At 31.3% G+C, this 17,313-nt stretch overlaps 1 protein-coding gene across 5 annotated transcripts in view; it reads right to left on the bottom strand.

Annotated features, from left to right (window-relative positions):
- The window catches only part of LOC127703812 (neurofibromin-like), a 97,071-nt gene that overhangs the window by 12,098 nt on the left and 67,660 nt on the right, over positions 1–17,313 (bottom strand). For 3 of the 5 annotated variants that reach the window (XM_052207884.1, XM_052207885.1, XM_052207886.1), the window contains 14 exons: positions 16,269–16,356; positions 14,943–15,029; positions 13,463–13,582; positions 12,872–12,989; positions 12,052–12,192; positions 10,211–10,431; positions 9,619–9,680; positions 8,644–8,758; positions 7,684–7,764; positions 6,874–7,014; positions 5,757–5,883; positions 4,968–5,055; positions 1,935–1,978; positions 302–651 (listed from right to left, as the gene is read on the bottom strand). In XM_052207884.1, coding sequence (XP_052063844.1) covers positions 302–651; positions 1,935–1,978; positions 4,968–5,055; positions 5,757–5,883; positions 6,874–7,014; positions 7,684–7,764; positions 8,644–8,758; positions 9,619–9,680; positions 10,211–10,431; positions 12,052–12,192; positions 12,872–12,989; positions 13,463–13,582; positions 14,943–15,029; positions 16,269–16,356 — 1,783 coding nt within the window. Of the gene's footprint in view, positions 1–301; positions 652–1,934; positions 1,979–4,967; positions 5,056–5,756; positions 5,884–6,873; positions 7,015–7,683; positions 7,765–8,643; positions 8,759–9,618; positions 9,702–10,210; positions 10,432–12,051; positions 12,193–12,871; positions 12,990–13,462; positions 13,583–14,942; positions 15,030–16,268; positions 16,357–17,033; positions 17,076–17,313 lie in introns of all 5 variants that reach the window. The other 2 variants (XM_052207883.1, XM_052207882.1) reach the window with 1 other exon arrangement.

Raw genomic sequence — 17,313 nt, 5'->3', positions numbered from 1 at the left:
TTTGTTATTTGTAAAAAGAAGTATTTGCTTATTTTATGAAGGTATAAATGTTAAAGATTAAGGCAACATGTGAAATTTGTATAAATATCTCACACATAAACAGAATTTTAACTGTTTTCTATAACGCATAAATCCATAAAACTGACAAAAACCCTCCATCTATGATAAACAAAAAAACTGAGTTGTAACCCAGAGGTAAATATTTCTGGAAAAGCCTCAAATTGTGACAATTTCATCAAAATATTGCTTGCAAATGATATTCAAATCTTTTTTGTACAGATGTTAGTTTACTGTATCTAACCTGCCCTTGTGATAAATGAGTATTTCCTTTCTGCATTCCTCTGGCTGTATTCATTGCTGACTGGTCTAACAGATCCCAGCTTTTCTGTCGTTTAGGAGTGGGTGTTGCCATGGGCAGAGTATTATTTTGTGCTGTAGGTACAGTTGTTGGTGGAACAGGGGGTGCTGGAGTTGATGGCATTGACTGACCAGAACCTGATGAACTGTTTGAACTGCCACCTGGTGTGGTAGACATCTGAGGGATTTCTGCATTGAGGCTATCACTAGACGGAGACTCTGTCATCATGTACTGACTGATTCTGTGTTTTAGATGACATCGACTACGAACCTCTTCAGACACGGATACTAAAGCTAAAAAAAGATATAATCGACAACTTTCATTGCAATATCAAAACAATGTGTTAACTCACTAATTTGTACAAGTTAATCTTTTCACATCCCTTTTTTGAAATATTTGAAGGGATTTATTTTTTGCAATTTTATCAATTCTCACGGAAAGAACAGTAATGAATCTGTTGTAAAGGAAATATGTGTCCTGCATACAACATTACAAGCCTGGTATTTACATGATTTTTTTTCTAAAAGGTGCTGTTTCTACTTCTTCTACCATATAGTGACTGCCTTCAACAAATTGAAGATTATGTCACAGGAGGAAACTCACAACAAGACATAGATTTATATATATACATGTATATAGAATTTAAAAAAAAAAAAAAAAAAAAAATACAGGAAAAAATGAAAATTTTTATGTCTAATGAGTTTGATGTAATGGTTAATATTGATGCTTTGAAATTGAAGATTTGAAAGAGTCTACTGATGTGCAATTTATAATGTTATCAGGTAGTTTGTTCCAATCGGTTATAGTTCTTGGAAAAAAAAGATTCTGTTTTGTCTTTGCTCTTTATGGACTTGTGAGAGTATCACTAAGCAAGAGAAAAAAGTTCACATTGAAAGTTGATTCATTCACAGTATCAGTTGGAATATACCAAAAAAAAAGAAAATTTGTCTGATAAAACAGGAAATCATATATGTTTTTTAAAGACAATGAGAACAATGTTCATCAAAGTGGCTATCATTGATATAATACCTTGGGTTTTTGAGAAACAGATTTTGACCACAAAACTTGCCCAAGTCATTACAAGAGCAAAGGATTGTCCTACAAACCTCAATGATTCATCTGACTGACCAAAAATCTTTCCAACCATGGAAAAAAAATGATGGTGGTGACAAAAAAGTTTTTATCAAAAAATTAACATTTTAATTTGGCACATGAATATGGGATCAGACACTCTAGTTTAGCAATATTTGGATAAGTGAATGGCCAACATTTGTTAAATCCGGTCCATATTTGATTTCTCCAACTGTCCAGAAAATTTTAGAAGGACCCAAGTCACAGAGATGGACATGAAACTAAAGGAAGGACAATGTACTCTATATAACACAGCCACATTGAAGGAAAGGCATAAATATACTGCACACAACACAGTATCCCTTATGTATATCTATTTTTGGATGTTCAACTATTATATTATATGCACTTTTGTTGACAATTTGTTCAGTAGTACCTTGATATGTGTGTGTTACTTACCTGCTCTAGTTGTTCAGTGGTACCTTGATATGTTAGTATTTCTTACCTGCTAAATATGGAACTGTTTGGGGAGTCACCTCAAACTTGTCCCTGAAAAAAAATTAATATGTCAATCATATGTAATAATTCAAATTTTTTTTGATAACATTTCAAATTTCCATTCTCCCACACACAGGTTTTACATATTTCATAATTCTGAGTAGATAATTAATGTAAAGTTGAAATTTTCGTGAGGGTTTTATATTTCATACAGAAACTTCTTATTTTATAATTTTTTTATTGAATCTCTATACATGATTTATTATCTTTAGAATTTTATTTTGTGTGTAGGAATCAGAAATGCCATAGTGTAAAGCATAGATTTGATTTTAAACAAAACCTCTTCATCAGCATGTAATTAAAAATCATATTTTAAAGTGCATAGTTAGATAAATTATCTTACTGGGTCAGGGGTTTAAACTAGTGTGGGTGCAAGGTCCAGGACCTATCTTTTCTAGAAGGGGACTTTTCATTTTTGAATACAAAAAATCAAGGACCTTCCATTCTTTACACTAATGCTTTATACAGGACCATTGAATTTCTTATGGGAGACCTTTCACTGAAACTTTCAAATGGTCCTGGACCTTTAATTATTTAAAGCAAATTTGAACCCCTGCTGGGCAACACATTTTAATTATGCAAATATTGTTGAAATAATGGGTCATCCAGCTAAACTTGTATTGGAGTAAAATTGCATTAGAAATAAATTATGCATTTGTGTTGGAGGTTTGTAGAACTTATTAGAAACACACTCTTTCTTGTTAAATTTGCATGGTTAATGAGGTGTGGAAGAAGTACCCTATCATAACAATTTTTCTCTGATAGTATTGAATGTTTTAACTGGTATTAAAAAGAGAAATATTTAGATGAGTAGACCTATAGATGTCATATCTCAATGTTTTTGTTATTTGAAGAATAGGGTTTTATGGCAGATCTTGGATAGTTTCTGGTTAATTTATTCACAACTTTTACATAATCAGGACCATTTAGAGTACCTGTCTTTTCTTGGACTGTACATATATACATAGTTGCCAACTCACATGATATTCAGGTGTAATACACTCTTTTCCAACGGTTTACACGCAAAGATTTTGTCACATGGCATGTACAAGTTTTTCGCCACTTTACACACCATTACACGCTTTTTCGTTGTTTTGATATTTTGGTCGTTTTTTTTGTGAGAGGTGTACTAGCTACCTGATAAAGCATTCAATGGTATTAATATCATAAAATTCTTTTTCTTTTTTAGTTTCAAATCTAGGCTCTAGCCAACAGATTTCCACATGCCATAGGGGATGGGAATATCACAGAACTGTTTGATCAGTTCCAAGGATCCGGAAATTTTTCCACACAATTTCGGTCATTTTGAGATGATTGAAAAGTTGGTGCCCCTTTCCAAATTGTCGATGTCAACTTGACTAGATTCATATCATTAACGAACTGCTGTTTCGTTGCATTTACTGAGTAAATGTCTTACCATTACTATGAAGAACAGTTAAGGGAAGGCAATAGTTTAAAATTGAAATGATTTTAATGACTCAAAATGGTAAATCTCTCAGACATTGCATACGTTTCTTTCGATTTGACAAAAGTTCAAACCGGAAGTTTGCGATAAAGTACGAATAATTCCGGATTCATTTCCGGGATTTGTTTTGTTTATCAAATTGACAGGAAATCATCGGCTTTTTATGGTTTTTTAAATTTTTTTACCTTTAAAAGTGTTTGAATGTAACAGACAATAGTTGCACTCGTTTAATTTAGCATGAAATCAATTTGCATTTTACGATTAAATATTAAATTTGCTGAAGACAATTTCATGCATGCGTATTATATAGTAAATAAAGCACATGAAAAAATATTTTTTTCTCCTTAAATTTAGGTTTAATTTTTAAATCTGATTTGATGATTGTCTTTGCTGAAAAGTAATTAATTAATGAATACACTTGTCAGGGAATTTCAATTTTTGTTAAGAAATTATTCTGAGCTTGTGATCACTGTCAGGTGTGAATTAAAACCACAGGTAAAAAGTGATTAGCGATCATTAGCCAATGTTTCCTGGAGGCATTGATATAGATATTAGGAGGGCCCTCAGGATTATCAAACTACTGAAGTGGCAGTTTTATTACAGGAAAGGGATTATAAACAAAAACAAGTGATCACAACTTACACAAGACAGTGCAAAATGGCGATTAAGAAATCCAATTTCAAACATTTAGTCAATGAAATGACCGAAATTACTTCTTTAAAAAGATAAAATTTGTCCTAAATCCCAATTACTCGTTTAGGACAAATAGTTTCATCTTAGGACATGACTGGCATATATGACCGTTTCCGGACCCTTGATCAGTTCTCAGAGTACCAGCTGTCTCCTCCTGATGAACTACCCAGCTTTGACCAGGAAATAGCAACATTCTGGTTAGCAATGGCAGACATAGATGACATTGTTAATGACAAAAAATGTTATTACATTCTTTCAAAGCTTGCTAAAGCTATTTTAGTTCTGCCAAATAGCAATTCTGACTGTGAGAGAACATTTTCAATTATAAAGAATATTTACACTGAATTCAGATTAGAACTCAACAATGATATCATGTAAATTTAACCAAACTGGCAGTTGTTTTGAATATGTGCCTAGTTGTGTTGTTTTGAAAGCAGCAAAACAGGCAACTGTTGAATACAATAAAAGTTCACACTAGAATATTGTTTTTTTATATTGAGAAATTTGTATTATGTTCATATTAAAAAGTCTGCATCTAAGTCACGTGTTTTCACACGCTTTTGACATGTCACGTCATGTCATGACATGTTTTGTCATTGTCAGAGGATGGCATGTATGCATATATATGTTGCCTCAAGATGTTTTTTTTTTGGTTGGGTTGCTGTCCCAATCTCATTGACTTTTACCTCACATTTCTTTTCGCTAATTTTGATACTCCTAGGGGTTAACATATATTTCTTTGTTGCTTTTCAGTCATTTACAAGAGGGAGTTAATCACCTGTTTTTGTTTGAAATTGTGTAAGAAAGTGGGAGGTAACCTACCTGTTTGTTGGTTTGACAGTAATGGACAAAAGTTGGTTTAGAACCCGTATTGTTCTGGAGACAGTCGTTGCCTGAGGATGTCTGAATCCTGAAACACAGAAATATTTGTTCATGTCAATATTCTGTAATATTTTAATGATTTAATTTGCTACTTGGTTTCAAAACTTCATGTTGTAAAAATCAAATATGAAAAAAAACATTACCAAAAACTTCTCATACTTAATTTGCCATCCATGACTATAAATAATAAAGTCAATTCACATAATATTTTAGTCTTAAATGTTATGGATTCACCGTCACTCTGATTCATTTATTTTCATGCATACCAATTTTCGTGGATTAGGGAAAAATTATATTTTCTTGGATATTTGATTTTGTGGTTTTGACAAATTCGACATACAACCCTATAAACAATCTGTTATTTGTTGAACATTTAAGGTGGTACCTAACACTACAGGGAGATAACTCTGTAAAAATCAGCTAAACGTTTTAATTACGATGTATTGTTAAGGAAATATTAAGCTTCTCAATGATCAAATTTAGTGTTTGTCAAACTGCTATATAACCAATGAAATTTTTCTGATAAAGTGGTTGGTTGAAATTTTTTGAAATTTTTATATTTTTGTCAAAGGGTCAAAGTAAACATTTTGTCAAAATTTTATGAAAATTAAACGAGCCAAATTAATATTACTCAAGGTGTTGGGTACCACCTTAAATAGTGGTTTTCTTTATCCATGAAATCAAGGAAAATTGGTTTACCACGAATAAAATAAAACCACAGTATGTTACCTTTGAGTAAATGACCAACCAAAGCAAAATTAAAATTGGCTTTGAAGCTGAGACCCATGGCATGATCCAGCTGTTTGAAGTGCCATTCTAAAGGCTCTCTTGTCTCAATCATGATGACCTCTAATGGCTGAAACATGAACAAATCATAAATCAATTTTACAAAAATAATAACACCTAATCATAAATAAAAATAATAAATACCAGTGGTCTTAAAAAAAAGGTTTAATTACTACAATAATTTAAAATGTGTTCCTTATTGGAATTTCTACACAAGAACAACAAAAAAAGGATTAAGATATACTAACAAATTCTATTCAAAACAAAATATATAAAATTGTACATGAGAAAACTTGAGGTACTATGAGGTAAAATGATAATCCCTACCTCTTGCTTTTTTTTGCTAAGTGAAACCCCCAAAAATAATTTTGATAACAAATTTATTTTAACTTGGTGCACAAAGGCATTATTTGGTGAAAGTTTTGAGAAAATTTCATTAAATTCTGATTCTGGGTTAAGGAGAAGTAGATACAAATGGGTACTGTTGTGTGAATGTCATGAGGATGAAGAAATGAAATTGAAGTACATCATGTGAGTAAGAGTCATTGAAAGTTTCATAAATTCAGTTGAGCAGTTCAGGAGCAGCAGTTAATGCAAGAGTGGGATAGAAGGATGACAGACAACAAAAAGCATTTTATTTCACCCTTGCAAAAAAGGTTGAGTTATAATATATCCAATTTAATATGAAGTTTGTATATCAAAGGTAAAGATATACATTGGCAGTGATGTGCTTTTGGTTTGCATTGACCTTGTTTTTCATTTTTAAAAACTAAAAATAAATTCCTTTATAATTCTGTTTTACAAACTACTTTTTTGCAGAAACATTGTAATTTCTTTCACATTTAGTCCTTTAAAACCTACAGGTTATTTTCACAATTTTCTAAATTTCATCATGTATTTATATAAGGGAAAAGATTCTTCTTGATTTACATATTCAGGACAATTCATATTCACTTATTTTTCTACTTGCGAAACTCACGAAATATAAATTTCTTGCAAAAATTAGTTGGTTTTCAATATATTTCACAGATAGAAAATACTATATACTGAATATACATACCTTTATATCAAACAGTCCCATGTTATCAAGAGTATGTAAATTTTGTTCCAACAAAGCCAGGCCTGCAGCGTATAGTGATATCTCATCTAGTTGTAACACAGATATAGCTACCCAGAATAGGAATTTATGGATCGGAGAATCCTGTTAATGGCAAAAATAAAACATTTAAGAAATAAAGACTTTGGCTGCATATTAGTTAATAAAATATGGTTTAATTGACCCCCGGGCTGTTCCAGATAAATGTTTATTGGAGTCTTTGAAAGCACAGTTTTTTTTTTAGAAAGAAAAGAGCCTAAAACTAAGATGTTTTACACTATCTTTACCAAACCACCAAACACAATTAAGGCTGTTCCAAAGCATATTAGGTGGGGGGTGTTAGGCACTCCAATTTAATAATTAAACATGGGTGGTTGCATTTTCCTCAGAATTTTGTGAGAATGAAAAGTAAAATGAAAATTTTAATTTTATGGGAGGTCAGGGTCTTTAAAAAGTGCCACCCATACCCCCAACCCCATGCATTTAATTCTGGAACAGCCTTAATATGGAAGTGACCTCAAAGAAGGAAGTTGACCTTTTCTTTAACAGCCCTCATTAGAAACCATAAAACTTGAGTAAATTTTCAAAAAAAAAAAAAATTCTTTACTTTTATTTTCTATAACGGCTTTTTTTCAGGTAAAGAGTGGATACTTGTTCGTTTAAGTTTTGCATTATATTCAATGCTGGTCAATCAATTCATGGCATCAAATTAATCTCTTGCACGGTTCATTTAAAATTCTTCAGAAAATATCCAAAGAGACACAAGTAACTTACAGATCGAAGTAAAGGCTGTAACCTGGTGAGACACATGACAATGGCTTCGATCAACACAAGGTCTGTAAAGGATTCTAATGCCTACAACAAACCAAAATTGCTATGATCAATATCAAAATTTGTGAAACTATTGTTTCAGCTTGTAAAAAAACCCATTCTTTTATTACTGTATTAATTAGCATAGTTTTGAAATTATCTGTATCTGTTTATTTTCATGCATTGTAATTGCAATTTTTATTTCCTTTCTTTTGTGCTCTTTATTCACTGTGTTTCTTGCAAATTTTTAAAAAAGCAATGTGCAAACTATATATAATCTTGTACTCTGTTTACTTTATTCATTACTTTTCTAGATCCTCTGTGATTTAGGCCTTGATATCCGCTTATTTTTGACGACCCTTACTTGACATCTAGAAGTTTTCTCCAATCAATTTCACAAATAATCTTATGAGAAAAAAAACAACTTGTAAGTCATGAACATTTCAGCACTTGTGGCTCTTTTCACAAAAATGGTAATGAACATTTCAGTATTAAACTTACGACCAATTTCAAACGAAGATTTATTTAAAAGAGTCGCTTCTCTTTTATTTTATCATTTTTCGGTCTTATTGACATATACCTGACTATTTGTTTTAATCATACAACAAGGAATCTCTTGATTTTTCAGGTGTTTTGATTCCTGCAAAATACTTTTATTCGTGGGGTACCAATTTAAGTGCATTTTTGAGGATGGCTTTATCAACAAATTTAAGTGTCCAATGATATATAACAACTGTTGTCCAAATCAAATTCTTCACTCGATTTCTTTCAGAAAACAAAATCCATGAATTTAAGAACCTATGAACATGAAACTTTTGCTCAATCCACGAAAATTGATACCCATGAATAAAAGTACTATCACAGTAATCTTATATGATTTTTTTCCTTTTAAAACCACATTTAAACCAATTTGTTAAAACTGACCTTCATCATGATTTTAAGTAACTGTTTAACTTCTGAGTCTGTGACAGTTTTACTTATACAACCAAACACAATAATAGCTCTTGGTTGTAAGGCTGGATTATACTGGAATGCAAATCTACAAAATAAAACAGCTTTTAATCAGGAGTAAACATGACAATTTGAAACACACTTTTTCTTTTCTTTTCATATAACTTAATTTAGAAAATAAATCCAACTGGTTAGACAACAATCAATCAAACAGATTTTGTTTTTGAGCACATGAAGAAACTATATATATATATCCCTTCTGCAAACCTCTTATTCCTCATTCAAGTTCTGCTAAATTTTTGGTCTATTTTGATTAAATTAGCTCTCAAAATTTGTATTACCTTTCCCCTAAAAACATCTTGGTTTCGATCATCACTGATGCAACATTATTTGTCAGAATGTACTGCTTGTGCAGTAAAATTAGTACCATTTAATGTTATAACATGGAAGTTGCTCCAAAAAAATAGTACAGTTCTAAATTATCATTGATAATTGAGGATTCAAACATCCTATACAAAATCACTAAGGCTATACAATTACCATCATTTCCTGTCATATAAAAGCTTGTCATTACTGTAAATTCAGAAATTATTGCGAGGTTTTCATTAATGATAATAATGCGACTAGGTGAATATCATTTTCATAGAGATTAGCAAAGTTTTATATTTTCGATAATCTGGTTTAATTCAATCCATATTTGTGTTGGTATTTGGCTCATAGCCGTATATGGTATTACAGATAAAGGGCACTTTCATATGGTATTTTGAAATTTAATTTCCTGAATCGGCATTTGAAGCTGCTGACAATGAACCAAGAACTACAGAAAAATTTCAAGAGAAACAAAAAATAGCAATAATAAATCTCATATATTTGTTCATTCTTCAAAAATCAGAATAATAAATGCTCGCAATAATTTTTGAATTTCCAGTATTTCAATATCCCTTATACCTTTTTGAAAGATCAGTCCACTGTTGTAACCAATCACAATTTGGAATGTCTTTAACACTAGCCTGAAATTGACACTGGTCAAACTAGGAAAACATGATTTATGTATTAGTTATTATCATCTTTAGCAAATAGTATCATCAAATTTCTACTCTACTAATAAAATCATATAATCAGGTTTAACTGTATTTAATGCTAATTTGCTCTGATGTAAATTTTAAGAATATTCATTGTGCATATACTACATTGATACGTTTTTCTTGCAAGTTGTTGAAATGATAAGAACATGCAACACACATTTTATCAGTGACCGTGATGGTGATTTTTCTATTTTTCAATTATATTTAAGTTCAACATTTCTTTTTTTATCTAATCCTTACATTTTTTTAATTTCATCTCTATAATTTCTAATAGAGAATCAAAAATTGTTTCCAAGTCAGGAATGTAACTTTAAGAACTGTAACACTAAAAATTTGTTTGTTACATTTGTTGAAATGATCCTACAACCCTCATTGTATCAGTATCAAATTTTTCAATTATTTTTTAAGGTTCGACATTTTTTAACTCCTATTCTTACGATTGTTTTCAATCTCACCTCCATAATTTCTAACAGAGCATCAACAATTGTTTCTAATGAACTAAGTGACAATTTCTCATGTTCTGGTGCCGACATGGTGAAGGACCGATCTCCTGGTCGGAAACTTGTACGGAATGCACTGACTGCGGCAGATTTTACTTTACTGATACCAAACAACTGGTAGAATTTTGGCAAGGAAAACTCTGCAAGGCTCATCTTCAATACCTTCAATGTCGCTTCTGTTTTCAAGAAAATTGAGAGAAAGAACAAAACATATTTTATTAACTGCTTATCACCCACATAATCTATATTTAGAATTCTTGATTGCACTAGAAAAAGATTCTTTTTTATTTTGTGTAAATATGCTGAAGTTTCAACATCACTTCAAACATGCAAACATACATGTTGTATCTTGTTCCCACATGCACCAATTTGTTTTTCCTATTGGCTTTTATTTTTGTTCAGTTTTTTCACATAAGAATCTAGTACGTATACCCTGTAACAGTCTATTTTTAACCAAGCAGATTTACTGTTTCATCTTTGTGCAATATTAATGTCTGTTTCACAATCTTAACCCTTTTAATTATTTACTTTTTCATACTGATTTGACATTTAGTGCTGTATGTACACTTGTTCCTATTTATCAGTTGTAATTGGCTTTGAACTAGCTTCAGAAACTGTGAGTACTCTTAGATAGGCACTTTGCATCTTTCATATTTTTGTTAGATGTTTTTTTTGTAAATTCTTAATAACATTAGAAAAATTTAGAGTGTATTTCTAATTTTTGTAAATATTGTTAAATTTTCAACACCAATCAAAGCGTGCAAACATAAATTTTATAAGTTATCATTCTTCTTATTTTCTTTTTAAATTCTGCACATTTAATAGATGTTTTTTGATACCTGCTTTCATTTGTATGATGGTAAATAAATTCCTGTGTACAAACTATGATTTTTTTTTAAATACTATAAAAGATTTTCTCTAATTCTTCGTCAATTTATCTCTTTCTGCACCCATTGTATAAAAAAAATTTAATCAACGTGTGGTTCGTTTGATCTCAGTTCTTCATTGGTTAAAATCCGATTATGACGTCGAATTTTCTTGCTTTCCTCTGAATTTCCTATTGTGACGGCATGAAAAAAGGCGACCATGCCTGATGACGTCACATAGAAAGAACACATCTTTTTGCAGATCATTCAAAAAGAAGGAATAACTTTGCCTGCATATTGTTTGAAAATCATTAGAGAAACAGATTCCACCACCAAATCTCGTGTAATACGATATTTATCCACTCTCGACATAAATTTTAAATATTTAAAACGCTCGGCGAGCCTCGCGTTTTAAATTTGAAAATTTAACTGTCTCGAGTGGATAAATATCGTATCACACTCGATGCAGTGGTAGAATCTATATTTCTACCCCAGGAATAGATAACTGTATTTGGCAAAACCTTTTGGAATTTTGGGTTCTCAAGGCTAATCAACTTCATAATTTATTTGGCCTTTTAAACTTTTATGAATCGACACTCACTGATTAATCTTTTGTAGACGAAAAGCGTGTATTGCATATACAAATTTAATCCTGGTATCTATGATGAGTTTTTTTCCACATCAAATAGAAATAGGGCCGTCTTAAACTTGCAGTGAGGTGAGAGGTTTTTTTTGTTTAGTTTTGCTCTGTGTTGAAGGCCCCACTGTCACTTTGAGATGAAGAACCACAATGAAAGCACTGTGACTTTGCCTTTTGTGTTTTTTGCTGTGCATGTACTGATTTTGTGTTACGGGATGGATACCCACATCCTTTGTATTTCTATTATATTTACAAATTCTAGATTAACCAATACAATTTTACAATGATACCTTTGAAATTAAGCTGTGAACATGTACACAGAGAATGGATTATGTTGATAACAAGTCCATGTGTGGAGGCTCTCAGAGACAATGGTCCTGTACATACAAGTAATGTCACAATGTGGAATAAAAATGGCAAATGGCTGGCAACTGTAAACAAAAAGACAGATTAAATATTCATACAAGTAATGTTAAAATGTGGAATAAAAATGGCAAATGACTGGCATCTATAACGGATATCCTATAAATTATCATACAATCACTTTTTGATTGTCAAAACATACATGTCCTGTCTGTGTTTTTGTTTGATGCTTTTCTTTGTATCAATATGATGAGTTAAGCCATTTTCAACTGAAAATTATAGTTTGTTCTTATGTTGTGATGTTACACCACTGTCCCAGGTTTTGTGCTGTTACACCACTGTCCCAGGTTAGGGGAGGATTGAACGCTCACAAATATGTTTAACCCGCCACATTCTTTATGTGCCTGTCCCAAGTTTATAGGAGCCTGTAGTTCAGTGGTTGTTGTTGGTTCATGTCTATCATATTTTTTTTTTTCCTAAATTTTTTTGTTATAAATTAGGCTTGAATTGTTTCATATTTTTCATGTCAGGGCCTTTAATAGCCAACTATACCATATGGGTTTTTCTCATTGTTGAAGGCCATAAGGTTGCTTATAATTGCTTACATTCACTTCATTTGAACTTTGGTGGATAGTTGTCTCATTGGCAATCATACCACATCTCCTTATTTTTATACTGGTTACTCAACCATCTGATGATTTGTCATGAAATATAAGTTTCTTCATGAGTAGATATCTGGTAACTTACCATCTAATGAGTTATTGAATGACAACATGAGTAGATATCTGGCTAAGATGGCTATGTCGTCCCACATCAGATGTTGTTCTAGAGTGGGTGTTGGTGAGGTACATGTCTTGTCTATCAACTGTAAAATAAAACATGGAGTAATGAGTATACAAATTACCACTATTGAGTAAAAACACTCTGTCCTTAAAGAAGATATTTAAAATGCATTTCGTGATAAAAAAAAATTAAGTCTTGATCTTATGGTTGTAAGACATGTCTATATCTGTAATAGTGGGAAAGTGCATGTTATTCATACAGTCTTCAAAGCATTATTCAAGAGGCTGTAGATTCAAGAAATTTTCGGAAAGTTTAAATCATGCTTTGTTTTTTTAAGTCCATTACCAGAAAAAATATATTAACTCAAATATTCCTCTAATTGGTGATACGTCTACCAGTGAGTAATCTATGATCTGTTGCTATAAGTGGGACCATTGTTGACATAAATCAATAAACCCAATTCTTATCCTAATATGGACGTGTCTAAGAAGCATATCCTTTCAACTTCTCTTCAGATTCGCTACAAGACATGCACATTTTTCATTAGACACTTACCCTGCATAATCGTCCAATGACTTTTCTTGACACAAGTTGTACATTAGCAGACGTCAAAGCCACAGCTGTGTCTGCCATTATTTCTGCCTGTATGGATCCTAATCCTCCTGTCACACTCCTCTGTCAAATTTCAACATAGAAATTTTCATAATGCAGTATTTATTATTACAGTAACTGACATTTTATTACGATGCAAGCAACAAAAAGTGTATATGAGATGATCAAAGATCCAGGTCAATAGTTTGAATTATCAATAGGAAACACCCCTTTCCAGTTCGACCAATTTCAAATTAAACTATTTTCTTTTCATATACCTAGCCTATGACAAAAAGAAGATGATGACCATTTTTTACAATTACCTGCAATAAGGGCCAATTACACTGCAAATCAAAAAGTGATTGCAAGTTTTGGGAATGCTACATCAAAATGTTAGCCCAGAAGCTTATTATTGAGTAAACTAGGGATTATGCAAATATTCTTTGTTTGTACCATCTAAATAAAAGCTAACATTATCATTCTTATAAGTTGGGAGATAAAGGGTCTTATATAAACGTCATATTCTTTACACTAACTTATTTTCAAAAGTGATTTATAGACATGTAAATTTGCAACTTGAAAATAACAGGAACATGTCAAACTTTAGAATACATCAACAAAGTTTAAAAATCGTGAAAATAAAATCCCTATGAATCAGCTACAATGAGCTAAACGTGAAATAAAGTATCTGCAAAAATAAGATAGTTTACACTAACATGACTAATAACATATACTGTAGTTTGGGATATTTTTATGTCCTGTCTAAAAATTTAAACACTTTCCCGGCTAAGATAAATTTTCATCGAAAAGGCTTAATACTTAAAATTAATAAAGGAGTAGGTCCAGTAAGACCCCTTTTTGGCCCCAAAATATAGCATTTTTACAAATTTGTTGAAATGTAAACTTTTAGCTATTTATTGGAAAGTAGAATACTTCTGTTCCATAAATATGGGCTGTTTTTGACAATACAATGCACATGTATGCATCAGGTACTAGCATCATAAATTCATGCAATATTACTGAAATATTCACAATTTTATTATTTGTGCTAATTCTAAGACGGTTTTTGTCTAAAATGGAAGTGGCCGCATTTGTGTTCAGTCTTAATATTTAAATATATGTTGTATTTGATGATAATATATAACATATATAAAGGTTGGGCATGAACACGAATGTGGCCACTTCCATTTTAGACAAAATCCAACTGAAAAGTGACGTATCATGCCATCTTTGATAGTTTTTTCATACTCAAGCTTGAATTTGAGCGTCTTTCATGACCAAACCAATCTAAATCTTTTACATAAACTAATTGAATCGACTGAAGTAGACTCTTAAGTGTTTAAAAAATGTAAAAACTCTTTCATCAGATGTACTTCAAATTTTAGGCAAAACTAGCCCTTACCGGACCTTCTCCTTTGTAATTCAAAGATTACATGTACTTTACCTTAATAAAGCTATCCAGAACCATGTCTAAGAGATCAGCAACCTGGCCAATGTTTCCCCAAATCTTGGCTTGTATAGATGGATACATCTACAACATACATCAAGCTTTCTTTGAAAGATTCAACTAAATAATATATGCTCTCTTTTTAATCATTCAACAACTGGTTTAATACAAATCTTGTACATTTTCTCTGTTACATATTATAAATATTTCTTCCAATATTCTTATTTCATTCTTATACATCAGGATTGTCTCACAGTAGTACCCACAAAAGTTATTTACTTTTCTTTACACAATTTTCTTTAAAAAAAAGTGAGCAACAGAACAATAACTGTTCATAAGTCTGTTTGGGTTGCTAACCCCATTTTGTCAATATAACGGAACTTTAAACAACTGTCATACACGAGGGAGGTTTAGCTAGCCATAAAACCTGAGGTTTAACCCACCATTTTTCTTCGGAAAATGCCTGTGCCAAGTCAGGAATATGACAGTTGTTTTTCATTCGTTCTGTTGATTGATAGCGTTTGATTTTGTCAGTTTTTATGGACCTACCCTTTTTGAAATTTCTTCCGAGTTTTGTATTTTGGTTATACTTTTTTTCGTATTTATGAGTTATCTTAGTTAACATGAGAATATAACTTTGTTTTTATGTTTAATTTTATTTAATACCATTTGGTGCACATTTTAATATTAAAGCATTCAGCATTGTTAGTGGACAAAACATGATACATGTAGCTGACAGTAAAATTTCATAGAGAACTGATTGATTGATTGATTGATTGATTGATTGGTGTTTAACGCCACCTTCAACACTATTTTGCTATTTCATGGTGGTCAGTTTTTATTGGTGGAGGAAGCCATAGAGAACTGACAAACTCAGTCTGTTTACAGTAGATAAAGACCATCATGTCAATTATCAAATGATCATAGCGAGTTCAGAATGCCTAGAGGAGTCCAAAAAAGGCTAAAGTTCATCTATACAGACACAATATGCAAATTCTAGAGTTTATCAATCATTGAAGGAATCAAATAATTTACAGTAATATTTTAGCATCCCACCAAAAAACATTTAATTTCACAGACCAAAAGTGATTCTTTGCAAAAGTCAGCAGAAAATTAAGTTCAGTTGTCGTAAAGTTCTGTGACTTGAAATTGGTGTATTTCAATCCCCTACCCTCATACACACTTTTCCGCCCACAAGGCCCTAATATAAATCTGTCTCATAACCATGAGTGTCTTATACATGCAGTAAGAATACCACCATTTATAATAAAGACGGAAAAAAAACCTTATTCTAATTCATATCATACAAACATGTTTTCATACCTCAACTTCCTCTATAGTCATTGTAATTAGTTTGTCAAGAATCAACGCCACTTTCTGGCGCTTGTTTTCATCTGTATGACGACAAAACCTGCAAGAAAAGATTTAATACTTATGATTCAACTCATCAATTTAATAAACATTGTTTTCTGGAATTATTTACATTATTTGAAATTCAACAAGAGATGCAAAATGTGTATGGTTTCTTAACATAAAGTTTATACTGGTATTACGAAGAAAATATGAGGAGAACTGGATATCTGATCAATGTATTTAGGAGGTAATGTAAATTTTTATGAAGTTTTGTATGATATTAGAACTCACTGAACTGCACCTGAATCTTGAAAAATGTCTACATGTAGCATTTATACATCCAGAGATACAATTATTTAAAAAGATAAAGAAATACTGGTATAAATGTATTATGCATGTAAAAAGTGCCATCAAAAAGATTTTTTCCAATTTAATTTCAATTTCTCGAAGTAGGAATTTGTTTAAAAATTAAATGTTATTACTATGATGTATAGAATAAAATTTAATTCTTTTCATAATAAAGTAAAGTTTTGTCTTTAGACAATCATAATTTGATCAAATCTTTAGAGATACACCAGAGTTGTATAACCCTCAAGATAAGTCACATGAAGCTACATTTTTGATACCGTGAATTTTAGTAAAGATTATAAGACTTAAAAATCAGCCATGGTGTGAAATGAAATATAAGAGGGAAATTGGCCTTCATCTTTAATATTTTCTAAAAAAAAAAATTACCTTTGCTGTTTATAATCATCATCTAAATGTTGACTTATGTACCTAAAGGAAATGATGAAACAAAAACACGATTGTGAATATCAAATGGATTTTTATTTATACACATTCATATATATGAACAACAAAGATAATTTTTATGAATTTCATTGGCCTAAAATTAATCTCAATTATTGGAGGACACCAGTCATGCTAGTTCAACTGAATGAAATCAAAGACTTTAAAATTGAAATTTGCTACTTTCCCGTGATCCACACGAAGTTAAGGACCTAGAGCAAAGTTT

This window comes from Mytilus californianus, unplaced genomic scaffold, assembly GCF_021869535.1.
Source record: "Mytilus californianus isolate M0D057914Y unplaced genomic scaffold, xbMytCali1.0.p SCAF_51, whole genome shotgun sequence".
Taxonomy (NCBI): domain Eukaryota; kingdom Metazoa; phylum Mollusca; class Bivalvia; order Mytilida; family Mytilidae; genus Mytilus; species Mytilus californianus.
The sequence above is the reverse complement of the archived record's forward strand: the minus strand, read 5'-3'. Positions and strand labels throughout refer to the sequence as shown.